At 37.8% G+C, this 23,560-nt stretch overlaps 2 protein-coding genes across 2 annotated transcripts; one reads left to right on the top strand and one right to left on the bottom strand.

Annotated features, from left to right (window-relative positions):
• Positions 1–9,217: 9,217 nt before the first annotated feature.
• Positions 9,218–10,068, bottom strand: LOC115955232. Its single transcript, XM_031073302.1, has 2 exons — positions 9,965–10,068; positions 9,218–9,908 (listed from the first exon to the last, which is right to left on the bottom strand). The coding sequence occupies exons 1-2, from the start codon at positions 10,066–10,068 to the stop codon at positions 9,218–9,220; spliced, it is 795 nt and encodes a 264-aa protein (XP_030929162.1).
• An 8,020-nt stretch (positions 10,069–18,088) lies between these two features.
• On the top strand, positions 18,089–20,014 carry LOC115955242. Its single transcript, XM_031073316.1, has 4 exons — positions 18,089–18,391; positions 19,039–19,203; positions 19,287–19,434; positions 19,617–20,014. The coding sequence occupies exons 1-4, from the start codon at positions 18,089–18,091 to the stop codon at positions 20,012–20,014; spliced, it is 1,014 nt and encodes a 337-aa protein (XP_030929176.1).
• Positions 20,015–23,560: the final 3,546 nt, after the last annotated feature.

The raw sequence follows: 23,560 nt of genomic DNA on the forward strand, positions 1-23,560 counted from the left end.
TAAGCTATGCTCGAAAATGCACAAAGTCATTAGCACAAAGGTACAAGACAAAACAAGTTATGAGACAAAACTCAACTATGTTAATCAAACTTTTTGATTTTCTAATTTTTATGTGATTTTTGGATTTTTGACATAAAAGAAGAAAAAGATTGATCAAAAATAAAAAAGGAGCAACAGTATGCACAAATAGACAAACAATCAATAATCATGCTACACAAAGAGCCAACAAAGTAGTGTGTGCCCCAACACAAACAAACTTATCATATTATAAATATGTGAAGCACACATCACACAAGAGAGTCAAGGAATTGTACCAACACCAATGGTCTTACGGAGTGATTCAAACCGTGGACTATCAAGAGGCTTGGTGAAGATGTCCGCCTTTTGATTGTCGGTGTGTATGAACTCAAGACACACAACTCTTTCCTCTACCAGATCACGAATGAAATGGTAACATATCTCTATGTGTTTAGATTTTGAATGCTAGACAGGATTCTTGGAAAGATTGATGACACTAGTGTTGTCACAGAAGACACACATCGTCTCTTGAGGAATTCCATAATCATGAAGTAATTTCTTCATCCAAAGAAGCTGAGTGCAGCAACTTCCAGCGGCGATGTATTCTGCTTCAGTAGTAGATAGAGATACAGAATTTTGTTTCTTGCTCATCCACGAGACAAGATTGTTACCAAGGTAGAAGCAGCCTCTTGAAGTACTCTTCCAATCGTCTACACTACCAGCCCAGTCAGCATCTGAATACCCGACAAGACAAGCATTTGAGTCTTTTGAATATCACAGACCATAGTTTGAAGTTCCATTAACATATCGAATGATTCGCTTAACTGCAGTCAGGTGAGATTCCTTTAGATTAGCTTGATATCTGGCACAAACACCAACACTGAATGCAATGTCCGGTCTACTGGCTGTAAGATAGAGTAAACTCCCAATCATATTCCTATATAAGGTAGGACTTACTTCTACTTCAGAAGAATCAACATTCAGTTTAGTAGATGAGCTCATGGGAGTGAAGGCATGTTTTTTGGAGTCTAGTCCAAACTTCTTGACAATGTTTCTAGCATACTTCTCTTGTGAAACAAATATACCCTCCTTCTGTTGTTTGACTTGAAGACCCAAGAAAAATGTGAGTTCCCCCACCATACTCATCTCAAATTCCTTCTTCATCTCCTCAGAAAATTCAATAGCATGATCTTTAATGGTTGCCCCAAACACTATGTCATCAACATAAACTTGTGTCACAAGGAGATAATCTTCATCATTTTTGACAAACAAAGTTCGGTCGGCATATCCCCTTTTGAATCCTCTATCTAGGAGGTAATGTGTAAGCCGATCATACCAGGCTCTAGGTGCTTGTTTTAAGCCATAAAGGGCTTTCTTCAATCTCAATACATGATCTGGAAAGTGAGGATCCTCAAATCCTTTTGGTTGCTCAACAAACACTTCTTCATTTAGGTATCCATTCAAAAATGCATATTTTACATCCATTTGATAGAGTTTGAAATTCATAGTGCATGCAATGGACATGAGAATTCGAATGGATTCAAGTCTTGCCACAGGAGCGAAGGATTCATCGAAGTCTACTCCTTCTACTTGAGCTACTAACCGAGATTTGTTTCGAATTATCTCTCCATCTTCATCGGTTTTGTTTTTGAAAATCCATTTTGTGCCTATGACATGAACATTTTCAGGCCTTGGAGCAAGTTCCCACACATCATTCCTCACAAACTGATTCAGCTCTTTATGCATTGACTCAACCCAATTCTCATCTTGAAGGGCCTCTACTACCCTTTTTGGCTCAAATTGAGCAAGGTAGCAATGATATGTTACATGATTGGTCAACAGGATGTTTCCTTTTCTGAGGCGAAGACCTTCATCTAGAGACCCTATGATGTTGCTTTCCGGATGGTTCTTAATTACTCTTGAAGATGGCTTCTTTGATGTGGAGACTTCATCACTTCGAGAGATGGGAGGATGGACTTCCGGAGGAGTAAAAGGACTTGATGTTCTAGACATCGATCTTGTTTCCATTCTTGGGTTGATAGGAGTCGATTCTTCTTCTGGTGTAGGTTCTTCAACTTCTATATCAAGAGCTTCGACCTCAACATCGGGTTCTTTGGTGCTCGACCCTTCTCCATCATCAATCATCTCCACCTTAGATAATGCATCATCAATCTTGACATTGATGGACTCCATCACTGTCTTAGTTCTCTTGTTAAAAACTCTATACACCCGACTCATAGTAGAGTACCCAAGAAAAATACCCTCATCACTTCTCGCATCAAACTTCCCAAGATTCTCCCGATCATTTAGGATATAACATTTGCTTCCAAACACCCGGAAATACTTCACTCTAGGCTTCTTTCCATTCCAAATCTCATAGGCGGTTTTCTTTGTTCCTACTCGAAAAAATATTCTATTGCCAATGTGACACGAGGTGTTGACAGCTTCTCCCCAAAACTTTTGAGGTATTTGCTTGTTAAGCAACATGACTCTCGCCATTTCCTGAATCACCCGATTTTTTCTCTCTACCACTCCATTTTGTTGTGGAGTTTTGGGGGCTGAAAATTCCCTTTTGATTCCATTCTTTTCATAGAAAGACTCGAATCTTGCATTCTCAAATTCCCTCCCATGATCACTTCTTATTTTGGCAATAGGGACCCCTCTCTCATTTTGTAGTTTCTTGCACAGAATTTCCAACCTCTCACATGCTTCTGATTTTTCTCTAAGAAATTCAACCCAAGTGTATCTTGAGTAATCATCCACAATGACCATAATGTATCTCTTTCCTTCTAGGCTTTCAGTTCTGGTAGGCCCCATTAGATCAACATGAAGTAACTCCAAACACCGAGAAGTAGCAATCACATTCACCTTGTGATGACTTGTCTTTGTTTGCTTTCCCATTTGGCATGCACCACAAATGGTCTTCTTCACCTTTCCAAACTTAGGAAGTCCCTCAACTGCTTCAAGTTTGGACACTTTAGCTACTTGTTTGAAATTAGCATGCCTAAATCTGTGATGCCAAAGTTCCAACATATCAACACGAGCACTTCTACACGAAATGGGTGCCGTGGGAACTACTCCATAACAGTTGTCTGTAGTCCGATTTCCCTCCAAGACTTGAATCCCTTCTTCATTGATGATCAAGCATCCCTTCTTAGAGAATTGTACCAGGAAATCATCATCACAAATTTGAGTGATGCTCAGCAGATTTGCCTTCAGCCCTTTTATGTATAACACATCTTTCAACAGCAGTAGTCCAAGTATCTCGATAGTCCCTTTGCCTAGGACTTGAGTATGACTTCCATCACCAAAAGTTATATAGTCACCAACCTTTTCTTTGAGTGTCTTAAACAGTGACTTATCCCCTGTCATACGGCGAGAACAACCGCTGTCAAGATACCACAAGCATGCATTAAACACCTTCAATGAGGTATGCACAAATAAGCTCACATGAGACAAACATTCTTGACCTTCAAACAAAAATTCATCATCAGTTTTCATGCTTCTGTCAGATTGACCATTCATTTTCAGACTCTCAATCATCTCACACAACATTCGATTCTTTCTTTTATATTTCTTAATCAACGATTTAGATTCAGATATGCTACTGTGTAAGATATGATTCTGATTTTCAAAATATTCCAGCATGTGAACAAATATCCTAGCATGTTTCTTAGTTTTTAACAACTCTACAAGTTCATTGGTAAGACACCCTTCAAACATATGCATAGAGTCATTTTCACAAACACTTAAACTACAATTCAGCATGGTATTTTCCATAACAGCTACCATAACACAGGGGTCTAGGATCGCACTTAGGTAATAAAACCACAACAAGTGCACCTGCTCTAATACCAATTGAAAGTTCAAAAATGTGTATAAACACCCTTGAACGTTTAGACCCCCAATTTACAAATTAACCAATTCAAGTATTATGTCAAACAACTAGTGTGCGGAAAATGAACATAAGCTATAATATAGAATTAGAAAAACTATCTAAGCCAAATTAAAATCACAACCCACAGCAGATAATAAAAGGCAAAGATAAAAGGGAAGGAAGATGCAAACACAAAGACAACACGCGATATGTTATTGAAGAGGAAACCAAAGCCCTCGGCATAAAACCTCTTCGCCGCCCTCCAAGCGGTAAACAATCCACTAGAAAATGTAGTTGGGATACATGGACAACAATAGACCCTCCAAGCCTAATCTACCCAGTGCACCTAAGCCCTCCAAGCTTCTTGCTCCAACGAGGTTGCGCTGAACCTTTTTCTTTTCTAGCTTCCCGGATTCCGCTACTAGACCGTAGCACCAACCAATGTAGATTGGTTCCTTCCTAACTGCTTCCCAGAACACCAAACAGCCCTCTCACAGTGATGAATATGGTGAGAACAAGGTTTTGGTAAAATGCCTCTCAAGGGTTTGACAATGGAGAGGAAGAGAGTTGAGGAATTTGAAGAGACTCTAATGTATAGATTGTAGGTGAATCAATCTCATTTTACTCTAGGGTTTCTCTCTCAAAATTCTCTCTGGAAGCTCTCTTTTATTTGTAGGTATAAGGGGTATTTATACTGGAGTGAGAGAGTAATGTGAAACGTCAGGTTTTACAAAATAGGGGTGGCTCGCGGCTTGGCCTCGCGACTTGACTAAGTCGCGAGACCCAGTCGCGAGATAACCGTATGGCCAATTGTCCTGTTTTGTCCTGTAGTGCTCCAACTAGCATGACTGTTCACCTTCTGGCATGCTTGGCACGTGTACTGCATCTGGCGGCTTGCAGCCGCGAGCCACCCGCGAGATCAAGCCACGAGTCTCTGTTTTCTTCCACACTCTTGAGCAATCAACACTTTATCTCACTCACTACCCTTACAATAAACCCACCTAAATACAGGGTTACTAAATGCTGAAATACAAGCAAATTTGGCACGGAATAAAGCCAATAAGGTGGTTGATTAAATTCAACCTTACATACAGTACTGTGCCCTAGCTTTTTTCTCATCTATTAAAGCCAATTGTTCATATCTCACCTTAGCCTAATCCTCTTCTAGGACCTTAGTCTCTACCAATACCCTTAAAGATTGTATCTACACCACAATAGGAAGCATCGCCTCACTACCATAAACCAAAGAGTAAGGTGTTGCCCCAGTTGATGCTCGGATAGAATTTCTATAACCCTATAGGGCAAATGGAAGTTTTTCGGCCCAATCTTTGTAAGTCACTACCATTTTGGCTAGGATATTGTTCACATTCTTATTGGCTGCTTCTACGACCCTATTAGCTTGCGGTCGATATGGTGAAGACTTGTGATGCTCAATGCCATATTCTTCCATGAACCTTTGGACTTTGCCTTCAAAATGGGAACCATTATCGGAAATGATCTCTTAAGACTTGTGATGCTCAATGCCTCAATTTCTATACAGCCCAAACAAGTGCAAAGCATGACTTTTCTATGGGAGTGTACCTAGTCTCATAATCATGGAATCTCTTGCTTAAGTAATATATTTCCTTCTTATTCTTCTCATTATCTTCTTGCACAAGCATACTTCCAACCGCATCCCTTATGATGGATAGGTATAGGAGTAAGGGTTTTCCATGTTGTGGAGGCACTAAGATAGGTGGGTGGAGGAGATATTCCTTGATAAGTTCAAAGGCTTTTTAGCACTCATCGTTCCATGTGTGTGGTTCATTCTTCCTTAGGAGTTTAAATATGGGCTCACAGGCGGAGGTGAGCTTGGCGATGAGTTGACTAATGTATTGTAGTCGACCCAAGAAACCCTTAATCTCTTTCTCAATTTTGGGTGGAGGCATCTCCAATATGGCTTTGATCTTGGATAGGTCAACTTCTATTCCTTTGTCACTCACTAGGAATCCTAACAACTTTCCAGTGGTTACTCCAAAGGTGCACTTTTGTGGGTTCAATCTCAATCTATATTCTTTAATCCTCTTGAATAACTTCTTCAAGTTTGTGGTGTGGTTCTCTCTATCCTTTGATTTCACTATTATATCATTAACGTACACCTCTACCTCATTATACATCATATCATGTAGCAAGGATGTAGCCATCCTTTGGTAGGTTGCCCCAACATTCTTAAGGCTAAACGGCATTATTGTGTAACAATAGATTCCCCATTCCCCATTCGGTAGTGAAAGTGGTTTTGGTCATATCTTTAGGAGCCATCTTGATTTGGTTGTATCCTGAAAAACCATCCATGAAGGACATCAAGGCACTTCTTGTTGTGTTATCTATCATGACATCAATGTGGGGGAAAGGGAAGTCATCCTTAGGGCATGCCTTATTCAAGTCCCTAAAATCCACACATATCCTCACCTTTCCATCCTTCTTATGTACTGGCACGACATTGGCTATCCATTCAGCTTGGTTTATAGTTTTGATGAACCCCACCTTTAGTTGCTTAGTGACTTCCTCTTTGATCATTAAAAGTAATTCCATCCTCATTCTTCTCAATTTTTTCTTGATAGGCACTATGTGGTCATGAGTATCAATGTGATGTTGAGCTATCTCAGGCTCAATTCTAGGCATACCCTCATAAGACCATTTGAACACCTCTTGAAATTCCATGAGGAGTTCTTGAAGATATTTCTTTTCTTTTTCATTTAAAGTTGAGCCAATTTTAATTAAGCGTGGATTCATATCATTGTCCAAATTAATAGTTTCAAGAATTGGTTTCATAGGTTCAATCTTCTTTTCCAATTTTTTATTAACTTCATTTTCAAATTCATACGAATCATTTAAGTGTAGAATTTCAATGTTATGAGACACATCAAAGTAACCTAAATTAGAATTCATCTTATTGAAAATGTTGAAAAGTACATTGGAATTTGCATTACAAAACTTTTTCCCCATGTTTTCAGAAAACTCAACCCAAGTCCAATTATTAATGGTCCCCACAATAGGCATGATGAATTTGGAAGGATCACTTGGCTCTTCATTAATGATGGCAAACACGTCCCCACTCGTCTTCATCATGGTCTTCATTGCTTTAGCATCCATGTAGTTCACCCAATCAACCTCTTGTTTCACTTCATTGATCACCACGGCATTGATATTGACATTTGTAGTTTCTATCAACTTCAAGCAATCCCACTTAACTTCATCTACTTGTACCCAATTTTGATATGGAGGGCAAGCCCTATGGTAATCAGGAAAAGGGTTCTTTCTAATGTTGGGTTTGGTGATTATGTTGGGATTTAAGGGGGTTCCATTGTCTATGAGGTCTTGTATCTCGTGTTTGAGGTGAAAGCAATTGTCGGTTTTGTGGCCAAATTTTTGGTGGTAGTGGCAATATTCATTGAGATTCCAAGAGGGAGATATGGGATTAGGCATGGGTGCAGGGTCTAAAGGCTTGATAAATCCTTTGTAGGATAGGTTTTCATATGCTTAGGTGACAGTCATTCCTAGGTCGGAAAATTCTCGGTGAGCTTTCTTTGGGTAGGTCAGTTTTATGGCCAGATTTTCTTTTATCCCACAACATCTTTGGGTATACCATAACTTAGGACCATCCCTTCCATTTTTATACTTTTTATTTTTCCTTTAGAATTAGGTGAACACATGATATATGGTTGAACAAACAAGAGATATATAAAAGGTACCCTTCATGATAGGATCTAGGATCTCTCTAGTGTGGGTAGGCTCCCTAAGGCTAAAGGGATAGATAAGTAGGTCACTCGTAACTAGGTAGGCTATGATTCCAACCGATGGCCTATGTGGACCCTATAGTGGATTGGTAGCAAACCTTTAACGTACTCAAGGCCCATTATAGGTGATGACACCGATTGTGAGTTGGTGGGATGAACTTCGGAAAATTTGGGCCCGAGTAGAGCCTTCCATCATCCCATTCATTACCAACCAAGGTTATGGGACAAAAGAACAAGTGAAAGTGTGTTCAACAAGTATTGAAAATATTTTTATCAAGGTTAAGAAATAAGACACATAGGAATTAAACTCACTATCTCCAGTGGTGTCCCCACTGTTGGCACAACGGAATGGAGTTGCCACCAAGTTATATGGTCTAGGAACCATAAATATAGCGTCCTTTTGAGGAAGGACCTTTGATCTTACTACCAAAGTTTGAGTTTGGAGTTTACATATGTTCTTGGGAAGGTGTTAGGCACCCAAGATCGCCCAACCCTAAGGTTGGCCTCCCATCATTGTGTCACACACACACTAACATACATCTATGCATACAACATGACATCTTTCATCCCAAACAAAACATACTTATCTATCAACACATACACACACACACAAAAAGAGCTAAACATATTAATGAAACCCTAACATTCAACTAACATATGAAAACCCTATCATACACCTAAAACAAGGTAGCAACTTACACATGGCAGCAAGGCATATCATCATAGTGTGATTAATGTATTATTTGCTCCTCGGACTTGTCAAGAAATCATGGCCATTACACCGAACCAAGCTGGGCAAGATCAGCTTGTGTGGAAGAAGAACATCAAGAATAACTTCTCGATTAGATTAGCATACCATGTCACCCTTCGCCTCCAACAATGTGACTGTGTGGAACACTATGCCGCAAGAATCGATTATCTACGTGGAAAAAAATCTGGTCTCTCAACATCCCTCCCAAGGTCAGAGCTTTCATATAGCGTGCTTGCTCCAATATTCTCCCTACATAAGACAAACTGAGTAGAAGAAAAATAAGGATCGAGCCACAATGTGTAATTTGCTGCCAAGACGCTGAAACAACTGGTCATCTTATTCGATCATGCTTGCTAGCTCGAAATGTTTGGGCCCTTGCTTGTGGTACGCTACAAAACTTCCAAATATGAGACAAGTTTTTTCCTACTCTATCAACAACTGAATGCAAAGTTGGAGTTGAAGGATATGGAAAGATGAGCGATGATAAGTTGGGCCATTTGGAATGCTAGAAACAAAATGCACTTTGAGAAAACCCAGGTTCCACCGAAAGTGATCTCCGATGGAGCAATTGGATTTTTGGAGGAATATCAGAAGCTGATGATTACACAGGGCCACTCTTAAGCATTTTTTCCCATATTTTGTTTTCGGACTGGGCTATGCCTGGGCCATTTATACATGTATACTTTCTTCAATATAAATATAAATATAAAAAAATATATATATATATATATATTGAAACCAAACACTTCATTCATATATATATATATATATATATATTGAAACCAAACACTTCATTCATTGATTAATATGTAAAATATCTTGATACAAAGCATCCACAGCAGGTGGTGGAGAGTCTTCCATCCAATACATTTCATCATTAATAGACCTAGCATGTCTAGCTAAACAGTGTGCAACCATATTACCACTCCTTTTTATGCAGCTGATTGAAGCATGCTGCAACCCACAAACAAGGTGTTGGATATCTTCAAAGATGTGTCCCAGCAAGGAGTTGTTCTTTGTAGAGCATGATATTGCATTCATCACTAATGCATTATCACCTTTAATGACCAATCTTGAAAAACCAGCTTCAATGGAGAACTGAACAGCTCTCCTACACGTCAAAGCTTCTGCTTTTGCACTGTTATGAACCCAAGGACCCTTGACCGACATCTTAGCCATCACCTCACCCTCTTCATTACGGATAATTGCCCCAAATCCAGAGCAGTTCAGATTGGAAAAAATTGCTGCATCAAAGTTCAGCTTGTATACTGATGGAGGTGGTGGTTTCCAGGAAATTCTAGCAGGTGCCGTGGCTGGTATAGCAGCTAGTTGAACCTGTGAATTTTTGCACTCATTGAGGTAGTCCAGTGCTCTTTTGTTTAAACACCTTGGATCCATCATCTGTCCTCCATGCACCACCTTATTTCTTTGATTCCATATAAGCCATGATTGAACAAGAAACAATTCAAAATCTACATCAAATAACCTGTCAAAAAGAAATTGAAATAGCTAAATAAAATCACATTGGTTAGTTGAGCGCACTTTTGCAAATTGATTGAGCTTCCTGTCCACACATCTTGAGCAGCAACACACTCCCATATAGCATGAACAGTAGATTCCGGAAGAGATTCGTAGCAATGACACATTTGATCTAATAAGATTTTTCTTCAAGCAAGGTTGACACAAGTTGGTAGAATTTACCCGGACTTGACTGAATACACTCCCTTCCTATTGTGCAGCTACACCATAGAATCAGATACTTGTTGAAAGTTCAATTAGTGTGTAAAATACTAATGAATATTTAGACCCCCAATTACAAAATTACCAACACAAGCTTATATTCAAACAATATATTTGCGGAATATGAAATATAAGAAATACCCAATTTGGCAAACTACTTTAACACATAATTAATCACAAACATAACAACAATTAATGGTTAAAGAGTGAGGGAAGAGAGATGCAAACACAACGATAACCACCGGCACGTGTTATCGAAGAGGAAACCGAAGAACTCGGCGAAAAACATCTCTAATACCTTCCAAGCGGTAAAATGATCCACTAGAAAATTAATTGGGATACATAAATAGCAATAGACCATCCAAGCCTAATCTACCCGATGCACCTAAGCCCTCCAAGCTTCTTGCTCCAACAAGGTTACGCCAAACCTTGTCTTCTCTAACTTTCTGAATCCCACAATAAGCTCCATATTGCATCTACCATCCTTGGCATCTTCTAATGCTTCCTAAGCTCCAAAAACACTTAACACTCTAAATGGGCATGGGTAGTGTTTGGATACAAATCTCCTCTCAATGGGTATAACAATGGGAGAGGGAATTAGAAGAGACTACAAAGATTTTTCTCTAAGAATGAGTAACTCTCTCTAATAGGGTGGGTGTGTTGTAGAAACCTCTCGTAAGGGTTTTTTTTTTTTTTTTTTTTTTTTTTTTTTTTTTTTTTTTTTTTTTAGGCTCCTTTTTTAGTACATTACATTTTGTGGGTATAAGGGTATTTATATTAGGGTATGAGATGTAATGTGAAAAGTCAATTTTCAGCAAAACAGGGCATTCTGGTGACTCGGCCTCGCGACTAGAACGAGTCACGAGTTAACTGCCAGGCCAGATTATACTTTTTGTCCTGTAGTGCTCCAGTTGTCATAACCCTTCAGCTTCCTGCACACTTTACACGTGTGGCAATTTGGCTACTTGCCAGTCGCGAGACTCCTTTTGAATGCACACAACTTGAGTTTCTTCACACTCTCTCACACACAACCCTTACATTATTCCTACATAAATACAGGGTTTTTACATGCTGAATTACAAGAAAATTTGGCACGGAATAAAGCCAACATATGGTTGATTAAATTCAACCTTACAATTTCTCTCTTTGGCTATTCCGTGACAAAAAACCCTAAAATAGACTTTAGACTTAAACGTGAGTTTGGGAATAGTGGCAAAACTCACTCACACCTAAATCTAAAAGTTCTGATGAACTTGGAACATATATACCTATAACCTGAAACAATTGCACAAAACATATTAGACCCTCAAGGTAAAGCAAGTAATAAAATGACAAGTATAATGTAACAAGTAAATTGCGATCAAGTAAACATGATGTGAACCATATGAGCAACTTGATCATACACCAAAACAGTCATAAATAAATGACTACAATGATCACATAGCAAAGTAAGTGATCATCCGAACATGCATTCAATGAAGCACAATAGCATAAGGATGTATGCATGTCCAATACAAACATGATACAATGAGAACAACAAAGCAAAGATACTAAACATAACTCAAAGCACCATAAAGCAAACAAGAAAACAAATATAAAGAAAAAAACAAACAAAACAAAGTTTTCTTATTAACCCAATGTCTTCTCCCCTTTGGTATATGCATCTCCCCTATGGAATATCTTTCCTCCTACAAATGTGCACGAGAAATAGAATTTCTCCCCCTAAGAATATGCATAAGAGTCATATAGAAATGACAAAAGTATACTCTCCCCCTTTTTGACACAAATAGACAAAGGGTCAAGGAGAAATGAGGGCAAGAGATGAAGGTATGAACAAGGAAAATTATGCATGAGGGGTGCAAGATGAACGAGAAATGAAGTTCAAACAAAAGACAAAACAAAATACTACAAAACATAAGGTAAACATGACATGCTAGGATGAAGAAACAAGGTATAGACCAATGCATGACAAGGGTAGTAAAGGTGTGTGCAAAAGATAGCTATATGCAATGCATGACCATAGCATGAAAAATGCACATGTGGGGAAAGGTGTGTAAAATACACAACCAATGAACCAAACATGTTCCTAATGAGGAAACATGAGAAACCCCAAAGTTTGGTACTCATTAGAGTCCAAACAAGTGAGAAAATGCCTAAAAGGCATTTTATCAAACACCTAGCGGGCACACTATGAACAACAATGTGAAACAATGCATGAACATCATGAAATCCACTCTTAATACATGTTCTTTTTGCCATAGGGGGCCAACATCCAAAGAAAATCATCAAAAGAAACTGATTCCATTCAAAAATTTGACAAAAATTAAGTTTTCCCAATCCATATGATGAAAACCCCAACCAAGAGCACAAAACTCCCCGAAACATAATCTCTGGATCCAAATCAATGAAAAAAGTTTAAAATTACCTTAGAGATGTTAATGGAATGAAAAACCATTCAATTTGGTTAGGTTTTGATGTAAAAATATTGAAAGAGGGGTTTTAGAGAGGATAGGAGAGGTTTCAAATAGGTTTCTCACGAAAAACACTTTAAAAAGTTGTTTCTGGGCATTTTGCGACTGGCGAGTCGCGAAAATTTTTGCGAATTGCAAGTGAGTCATGAGTGAGTCACGAAAGCTTCTGGATGAACTCATGACTTGCGTTTCATGACTGGGCGAGTCACCAAAATGAGTAGCCAAAACTTGCTACTCACGAGAGTAGCCAAAACGAGTAGCCAAAAATTTTGACACCTGTTTTTCAACACAAAACTTGCTTAAAACAATGAAAAACAAAGTAAGCATTAACATAAACACAAAGAATGATAAAAATCACTTCCAAATACATATAAAATGATCAAAAATTTGTTTGGTTTGATCCATATGTAGTTGAGCACATACACATCACATTTAAACAAGTGCAATCAAACAAATGAATAAGACATTCATTGAATATTAGGCATGTGTGTTGTGTGTGTGTATCAAATGTGAAATAGTCCTTAGTCTAGAGTGAAGTTTGAATGATCGATTCACTCAAGTCATACACAACTAGTACTAAGTCAAATGGTCTATCTCAATTATAGAAATGAATATATATGACCTCCCACAAGAAAATGATTACATATCTTTGAAACTTTTCATTTGACTTCTTTACAATTCATAACATTTCATAATTTTTTATCTTTACATCTCTTTTTGAGATCGATGCCTGAAATTTTTGATATTTCAATTTGATGAACAAGCCTTTGGCTTTTGGGCACCATACATATTCAATACAAGTCACTTTCCCTTTTTCCTAGTCAAATACTAATATGTGCGACGGCTTTTGTAGCTCATTATCTATTTCCAAGATTTGACATTGGTTGAGCTCTTTAAGGAAAAATAAAAGAGTGGGAAGAGATATAGGTACAAGTCTACGCATGTATCAAAACCAACATGACTATTGACTAATCATTCATGACAAGCTTGAAGATCGATTTACAACAATCACACATAGATGTCAAGATTTTTCCCACAAAGATAGATGTGCATACATAACAAGCTAAGCTCATAAATGCACAAAGCCATTTGTACAAAGGTACTAGGCCAAACACACATGTGATATGTGCTCAAACAAATACGACCAAACTTTTTGAATTTTTCACTTTTTATGTGGTTTTGGATTTTTTACTTATACAAAACTAAAACATAAAAGTAAGATAAAAAACAAAAGCAATGCATACAAATAAACGCAAGATGCACAAATACATGAATATATAGCATCTAATGCATGAAGGGTTCTACAAAGATCGTAAAAATTAGATCAAGGACCCAAAAGAGCAAAAACTCAACCATAGGAACCCTTCCTCATCCAAACGAAACAATTGTTTGGAATGAGTGTCTCATGAGAAGAGAGACGAGGGTTGGAAGAATGAGAATCGAAGATGCACATAGAAAATGAGTTAAGAGCATTAAACACTTTCTTTAACAACATGCTATTTTCACTTAAATCCGGTTTACCCTTTTTAGTACAACTTCCAAGAAGCTCAAGTTTCTCTTTTCTTTTGATTCTTTTAAGAGATTGAAACTTAGAGCGATGAGGTCTTAGATGACCAAAAGTACCACAATGGTGACAAACAATGTGTTTAGGTCCACTAGGCTTTTTGGGGAGGGATCTAGTAACATGGTTTTGTTCTCTCTTCGATTTATGACATTGAGGTCTTATATGACCAATCACACCATAATGGTGATAAGTTGGAACAAACTTAGATCCATCCAAAACCTTAGGTTGAGACTAAATGGAGGCTTTGACTTAATAGCTTTTCTCTCCACCTTTTGGTTTCTCTTGTACGGAGGAATGTACACCGATTTGTCTTTTAAGATAGAACACACAATAGGCACAAAATCGGGTACCACAACATGATTGCAACAAATATTTTCATTCTTTTTAGCAATAGATTTAGCAATTAAACACTTGGCATGCATCTTAAGAGATTCATTTTTCACATTTTAGCTCATCAACAAGTTTGTTAGACAAAACAAGTTTAGCATCCAAGTCCATATTCAAACATTCAAACTCTTTCAGCTTTTCAAGAGAACTTTTAGTAAGTTTCTTATATTTCTCAACCAATTTGTTGGATTCATTGAGTTGAGCAATCAAATCATCATTTTCGCAAAATAACTTGCTCAAATTCTTATGAAACTTCTTAGCATTTTTCTTCAAGAGTTTGATGTTAGGAATATCAACAACACCCAAAGATTCATGTAACATAGCATCACAATCATGAGGATTATCACTCATAGAGGCATTTTCACAAACACGTGACATGTTACATTCATCAACATCCAAAACATGCATAGAAAGCATACAAAGCACCATCCATGGCAAATAACACAAGGAGTCAAGGATCACACTTAGATATATAAACCACAACAGGTGTACCTACTTTGATATCAATTGAAAGTTCAATTAGTGTGTAAAACACTAATGAATGATTCGACCTCCAATTACAAAATTACCAACACAAGCTTATATTCAAACAATATATGTGAGGAATATGAAATATAAGCAATACCTAATTTGGAAAACTACTTTAACACATAATTAATCACAAACACAATAGAAATTAATGGTTAAAGAGTAAGGGAAGAGAGATGCAAACACAAGGATAATACCGGCACATGTTATCGAAGAGAAAATCGAAGAACTCGGCGAAAAACCTCTCCACTGCCCTTAAAGCGGTAAAATGATCCACCAGAAAATTAGTTGGGACACATGAATAGCAATAGACCCTCCAAGCCTAATCTACCCGATGCACCTAAGCCCTCCAAGTTTCTTGCCCCAACAGGGTTATGCCTAACCTTGTCTTCTCTAGCTTTTTGGATCCCGTAATAAGCTCCATATTGCATCTACCATCCTTGAAATCTTCCAATGCTTCCCAAGCTCTTAAAACACTCGACACTCTAAAAGAGGGAATGAGGAGAGACTACGATTTCTCTCTAAGAATGAGTAGCTTTCTCTAATAGGGTGGGTGTGTTGTAGAAACCTCTCTTAAGGTTTTTTCTCTCAATAGGCTGCTTTTTCAACACATTACATTTCGTGGGTATAAGGGTATTTATAGTAGGGTATGAGATGGAATGTGAAAAGTTAGTTTCAACAAAACAGGGCATTTTGGCGACTCGGCCTTGCGACTAGAACGAATTGCGAGTTTGAGTCGCAAGTTAACTGCCAGGCCAAACTGTACTTTTTGTCCTGTAGTGCTCCAACTATCGTGACCCTTCAGCTTCCTACATGCTTCACACGTGTGGCACTTTGGTGACTTGCTAGTCGCGAGTCAGTCACGAGATCCAGTGGCGATACTCCTTTTGAATGCACATAACTTGAGTTTCTTCACACTCTTTCACACACAACCTTTACATTATTCCCACCTTAATGCAGGGTTTCTACATGTTGAATTACAAGCAAATTTGGCACGGAATAAAGCCAACACATGGTTGATTAAATTCAACCTTAAACTTGTCTATTGGTCAAATGAATTTTGCAAATAGCTTCAACATCCTTCCTATGGAAACTAGATATGATAACATCATGCCTCCAACAATGTGATACTGAATCAATAAGCTTGGACACCAGCCACTCCTCACTTTCCTCTTGAGTTAGGTGAAGAATTTTATTAGCTGGATAGTTAGGAATCCATTTATCCTTATGCACTCTAATGGACACACCATTTCCTACCCTCCAACAGTAGCTACTCTTCAAAATTGGTAGTGTAGCCACCATACTTTTCCACACATAAGAACTATTAGGCGAGTCCACAGCATCTAGAAAATGACACCTTGGAAAGTACCAAGCTTTGAAACACTGAAAAAGGAGTGAATCATGGTCATGCATTAGTCTCCACCCTTGCTTAGCTAGCATAGCAAGATTGAAGCTTCTCAAATCCCTAAATCCCATCCCACCACCATTCTTTAGCTGCGATAACTATCCCAGCTCTTCCAATGAACTTTTCTCTCATCCCCCACTTAACCCTACCAAAATTTAGCACACAAAGCATTTAGCTCATCACACAACTTCAATGGCAATTGAAAAACTCCCGTAGCATGAGTGGGAATGGATTGAGTAACCGCCTTAATGAGCACCTCCTTTCTAGCCGTAGACAACATCTTGTCTTTCCAACCTTGCAACTTTTTCGAAACTCGATCCTTTAAAAAAGAAAAGGTTTAGTATTTTGCCTGAACCACCAAAGTTTGTAATCCCAGATAGGATTCAAACCGCTCCACCTCCTTCACGCCTAGGACTGACAAAATCTCCACTTTTTTTACTGGTAGGGGTATTACTACTGAAAAAGACTGATGACTTTTCCATATTAATAAATTGGCCTGGTGCATTGGCATAAGTCTGCGAAACCTTGTTGACCACAGCAACCTTACTATTTGTGGCATGGCAAAAAAGTAAAGAATCATTAGCAAACATAAGGTTTGAAATTTTGGGCACCCTTCTGCATATAGAAACACCCTTAATTCATCCTTCCACTTCTGCCTTTGCTAGTAAGGATGTAAACCCCTCAGCACACAAAAGGAATAAATATGGTGATAAAGGATCACCTTGGTGAATCCCTCTAGTTGGATGGATATTGCCAGAAGGTTTACCATTATTGAGGATAAAAAAAGAAGGCATAATTACATAGCCCATCACCCAATTGATCCACTTTTCAGGAAAACCCAATTTAACCATTATACCTTGCAAGAAAGTCCATTCAACCCTATCATATGCTTTACTAATGTCAAGTTTCAATGCTAGTGACCCTTTTTTTACCTTTTTTCTGGGAGTGCATAGTGTGCAAAGTCTTATATGCCACTAGCACATTATCAATAATCAATCGCCCTGGAACAAAAGCACTCTGAGTAGGGGAGATAATATTCGGGAAATATGGCAAATGGGCAATTCAGTTTCGATACTTGGAAGAAAATGTTAGCTACATTGAATGAATTAGGTAAACGGAGTTTTACAATGGCTCAATTCAAAGGGAAGTTTAATAGGATGTGTTTACTACACCGTGAGTTTTCTACACTCATAATTCAAATTGGTTTTGGTTAGGATGCTGAATCCAACACTGTTCATGCACTTGAGGAGTCATGGAAAAATTATTGTTGGGTAAATATTGTTGAATACAATACAGTGTTTGATTTTGAAACATTATCCCCCATCATTTTTTTTTTCTTACTAGATGTCTTTATATTTTTAGGCACATCCCAAGGCAAAGATGTTTCGAACCAAAGGACTTTCAAATTATAATTTGCTTGGACTTATATTTAATAAGTCTACAGCTACTGAGGTCCTACACTGTGCATCCACCCAAGACCCTCCTAATTCAGATGAAGAGAATGCATTGGAAGAATGACTCATTCATAGGGAGTTCATGTTAATTTAGAAAGTCCTGCCCAAGACCCTGTCATGGCAATTCTTGAGTTTGATATTACAACCCGATCTTCCAAGCGTCCTAGTGATAGTTGTGATGAGCGTCCTAGTAAGAGTAAGCGAGAGTTAATGAGCTCCCAAATGAATGATGCCTTACAATCAATGGCTAAGGCCGCTAAGGCTAGGATAGAGGCATCTAAAGCAAAGGCTGAGAGGTATAAGAGGTATACCATTGATGAAGTTAGTAGCAGTATTGTGCCTACAAATGACTTCTCCTTAGGCAAGTGCATTAATATCCTTGAGACCATGGAAGAAGTCAATGATGAAATATTTATGAAGGTATTGAGAAGTTCAAGCAGGATCCTGATGATAGAGAGATCTTTGTTAACATAAGTTTCGCCAGGAGGATGGTTTGATTGGGTAGGCTGTAGGGGATTATGTCAAAACAATAATTTCCTATTAGATTATGTTTATTTTAATGTCTTTGAACTATGATTTGGTACTATTCTATTGTTATTTAATGTTGTTAAATGATGGTTTATTATTATTTTATGGTAATCTTTTTATTTATTTATGTTGGTAATGTTTTATTTATGTCAATAAAAAGCACTATTTGAGAACAAATTTGCTGTTTAATTCTCCAGGATGAATGTTGAACCAAATTATTATAGCAGTTCATCCACTTCAGATGAGGGGAAGAGGACGATGATATGTTCTTCCTACTAATGTTTGTTGAGAATAAAAACAACTATATTCCTAAGGAGCCGCAACGTATCTCTATGTTGACTGGTGATGCATTTATAAAAGAGATATTGAATGGCAATCCTCGAACATGTTATGAGTTATTTCGCATGGATAGGCCAACATTTACAAGTTTTTGTAACTATTTGAGAACACATAAGTTCTTAGCAAACTCACACTGGATCACAGTGAAGGAGGCAGTTGGTATGTTCCTATTAATAGTGGGACATAATGTGAGGATAAAGGTAATAGCAAATCGTTTTCAGCACTCAGCTGAGACAGTGGACAAGCAATTTAAGGAAACTGTAAGAGCAATATGCTGCCTAGGAAAATTCATTCTATGTCCTTCTCAAAGCAATGAAGTGCATCCACATATTGCTAACAATACCAAATTCTTTCCATATTTCAAGGTAATCCCAAGTTAATGTTCATTTTATCATACAAATATTATTTGCTCGCATATGTTAATACTTGTGTTTATATTTTTTTCTAGAAATGTATAGGTGCAATTGATGGAACATATATCAGTGCATGGGCTCTAGCATCAAAGCTAGTCAGCTATAGGAATAGAAAGGCCACAATCACCCATAATATAATGTGTGCATGTGATTTTGATATGAAGTTTACATTTGTTTACACAGGTTGGGAGGGCACAGCCAATGAATCATGAGTATTCTTAGATGCACTTCAAAGGCCAGAAAATAATTTCCCATGGCCTCTATCTGGTAAGATATATTGTTGCCTCACTTACGTATTTACAATTTTCAAGTTTAATCCATTCATCGTGTCATGCTTCTCTCTATCTTATTATTTTGTTTGTTAGGTAGCTATTATTTAGTGGATTCTGGTTATCCATGCACCTTGGGGTTTCTACCTCCGTATCGTACTCAGAGATACCATCTACGAGACTTTCGAGGTGGGGATCGTCCTGAAGGTGCCAAAGACCTATTCAATTATAGACATTCCTCTCTTCGTAATGTAATTGAAAGATATTTTGGCGTTTTGAAGGCACGATTTCCGGTCTTAAAAATGATGCTTCGTTATAAACCATGTCGACAAGGGAATGTGATGAGAGCCTATTGCACAATTCATAACTTCATTCGAATGGCATCAAGAAATGATCGCTTGTTTACTCAATTCAATGTTGATAACCTTACTGTTGAAGGTGAAGATAGGGATAATTCGGGTGAGCCATTGCACATTGTTAACTTAACTAATTAAGCCACTGAAGCTATGGCAGCTTATAGGGATCAAATCGCAGGATTGATGTTGGCAAATAATAGGCATAATTGATGCCACATTATTATTATTATTATTATTTATTTTTTTGGATGAAATTGATTCCCTGGTATTGATGCCATGTAGTAAACTTTTTAGTTATTGATTATCTTATATAACACTTGATAATTGTTATAGTTTCAATCTTACTTATATGATTAAAGTTTTAGGCTTGAATGTTATATATAAAACAATTGATTTATAATGTCAATATGTATAAGGATTTTAAATACTTTAGAGCAAAAATGTTTTTGAATTAGAAAAAATATAATTAAAAAAAAAATTAACCAACGAAAACAAAATTAAACTTTTTCAAAAACAACTACCAAACAAATTTCCTGAATTTTGTTTTTGAAAAATGTTTTTTTCAAAACAACTAATCAAACATGTTTTTCATTTTGAAAACAGAAAAAATCTGTTTTTTTTTCCCCCTTTGAAAACAAGAAAAAGAAAATAGAAAACAAAAGCAGTTACCAAACATGCCCTTAGTGTTTTTATCCCCATATTTCAGCCAAGAAATTCTGGATCTCTGAGCCCAAAATATCTCCTGCTTCAGTAGTAGTTCATCCAAGGCTTTACTCACCATTAAAAATTCAGCTTTCGACTGCTTAGTGGGTTCTTCCATGTTTAGCTTCTATAATTACTTTTGAAATTGCTTAATCTCATCAGTATTGGGTTTGTTTTTGAAGATCCCCACACCCTTAACACTTCCCCACAAGCTTCAATCTTCTCTTTAATCATGGCTAGCCCGTGTACATCAGTCCCATCAACATTCCATGCATCTTTTACTACATCCTCACAGTCCTCCAATAACAACCAAGCTTCCTCAAATTTAAAGCTTCTTCCACCACTTGATCTATTCTTTCTATAATTCTGAGTTTGGAGAATTATAGGAAGATGATCCGAGGCATGGGGAGAGAGGTGAGTCACAGTACTAAGCTGGAACTTTTCTCTCCACGCCTTTGTTGCTATTACCTTGTCCAACCAAAGTTTAGTGTTTGTCTCGCCTGGTCTTTTATTATTCCAAGTATACTAATAACCTCTATATCCCAAGTCTTCAAGCTGACAAATCTCCAAAACTATTCTAAAAGCATCAATTTGATTCACTTGAGCCGATCATTTACTGAGCTTCTCGGAGGATTGAAGTATTGTGTTAAAATCTCCAATACAAAGCCATGGACCTTCCACACAAGATTTCAGATGGGACAGCAATTCCCATGACTTGTATCTTTGAGTGGATTCGGGCGAACCATAAAAACAAGTCAACCACCAAATAAACCCATCATCTTCTAGCACTCTCACCATAATATTGTTTGTTGTGAAATTTATTAATTCCAACTGCACATCATTCTTCCAAATTAACGCAAAACCTCCTCCCTAGTCAGGTTGTTTAACAATAATTTTATTAGGAAAAGGTAGTTCACCATACAGTTTCTCAAATCCTTCTTTATCTAATCATGTCTCCATAAGAAAACAGACAGTGGGAGCTTGTTCCCTCATAATTTTGCAAAGGCTACGACCTGTCCAAGGGTTCCCAAGCCCTTGGCAGTTCCAACTTAGGAGTCTCATTGCTTCTGGCAAGGGTGGTAGTCCACCCCCACCGATGTTTCATCAATTTTCTTTTTTCCCCCATCCACTTTCCCTCTCTTCACAATCTGTGCAGTCTCCTCTTCCTGAAGTTTGGAAAGGGAATCAACTTGTGTACAAGCTATTTTCCCTTATAGAGGTATGTCCGTTGCCCTTATTCCACCAAGCCCATAGTCCATTCTAATAATTCTAGTCCATGTGGATTTTGACTTAGTGGAGTTTAGCCCAATTGGCCCATCAATTTGTTTTTCCTGTATAGGCCTTATATTGGATTTTGAATTCCCCACCTCTGAGTCCCTAATAATAGGGATAGGATTTTCTTTATCTGCAGCCTCATTCTCGATACAATTATTATCAACTATAACCTCTTTTTTTTGAATTTGAAAGCAGAGCATCCACATTCGAAACAATAGGGGTAGAGTTCCTTGTATTCGTATCTTCTGTTCCTTTTTTCTTAGCTCCCATCTACTGGGTTGTAAAACTTATCCCATGATTCTTGGAATTATCTTCACATTGGATATTATCCATGCCATGAATTTTGGTTGTCATCATCATCCCTGTACCTACCGGTTTGTTGTTCCACATGCTACCCTCCCGTGGTGTTGATCTTGGTCGGCCACTGGAAGCTTTCAACCACTCACCATACTGATATTCCTCAACTCCTCCATTTTTTTGGCTGCAAAGTGGCTAGCACAGTGACGTAGATCATCCTGAGAAGTCCACAAAAATGGCAAAAGATCGGAAACCTCTCGTACTTGAACTTCACCCATGTTTGCACACCCTCCGAATCAGCTATAAAACCCCCACGCTGCAACGGTTTAGAAATAGGTAGAGCAACACAAACCCTCATAAATAGATTTGGAGTATCTTGTCTTCTCCTTCGTTCAACTTCCTCCACATTGCCCAGTCTGTTATCGACCTCTATTGCCACTTGGGGAGAGACCATATCAAAAGGGGCCCCCCAGATTTGAACCCAAAGAGATGCATGGTCTAGTATAACATTACTTGCATTTATCCCTTTATGCGATCTAGTTAGCATCAACAGTTGATTGTCAAAGGTCTACGGCCCCCTCTCAAAATACGACTCATATCGAATTCAGACTGAAACTTAAACTAAAAAGGATTCAAACCAACTTCTACGATCTGTAAATCCGAATTCAGTCCCCATGCTCTCTGTAGAGTATTCATGGCTGCACTTTTATTGAAGGCCTTACATGTCAAGAACTTACCAATGAGGCTTAAGTTGCAACTCTCAATCTCAATCAATCTGCTCTCATCAGAAATCTCAATAACTTCTTCCTCTTCTGCCGTTAACTTCATATTCTCCAAGCAATCGATCATGTCTTCCACCAGGACAAAATTGGCCTTTGCCCCTTTCTATCAAACAATCCAGCATTTTGCCCCCTTTCTGAAACTAATTAGGGAAATGCCCTTCTTTTGAAACTCGATTTTCTCAAAATCGAGTAAATCCCTATAGTGGCGTTTTAAAGAATCTATAGTGGCGTTTTAAGGAGCCTATAGTGGTGTTTTGGAACTCGATCTCCATGAACTCGAGTTATAGGTAAAAAAAAAAAAAAAACTTGCATGTAACTCGAGTTCTAGAAGGCCACTAAGTCCTTAAAACGTCACTATAGGCTACTTAAAATGCCACTATAGGTTTCCTGAATTTTTTTTTTTTAAAACTTGATTTTGAAAAAATCGAATTTCAAAAGAGGGTCATTTCCTAATTAGTTTGGAAAGGGGGCAAAATGATAGATTTTTTTTTAAAAAAAAAAAAAAGGGCAAAAGCCCATTTTCTCCTCTTCCATCATGATAGTTCAATAACTGAAAACAGAAAATTCAGCCCCTTAGGATGAAACCAAGGGAGAGAGAGACTCATAAAAAACGAGAGAAAGAGCTCCT

Source organism: Quercus lobata, chromosome 1, assembly GCF_001633185.2.
Source record: "Quercus lobata isolate SW786 chromosome 1, ValleyOak3.0 Primary Assembly, whole genome shotgun sequence".
Classification (NCBI taxonomy): domain Eukaryota; kingdom Viridiplantae; phylum Streptophyta; class Magnoliopsida; order Fagales; family Fagaceae; genus Quercus; species Quercus lobata.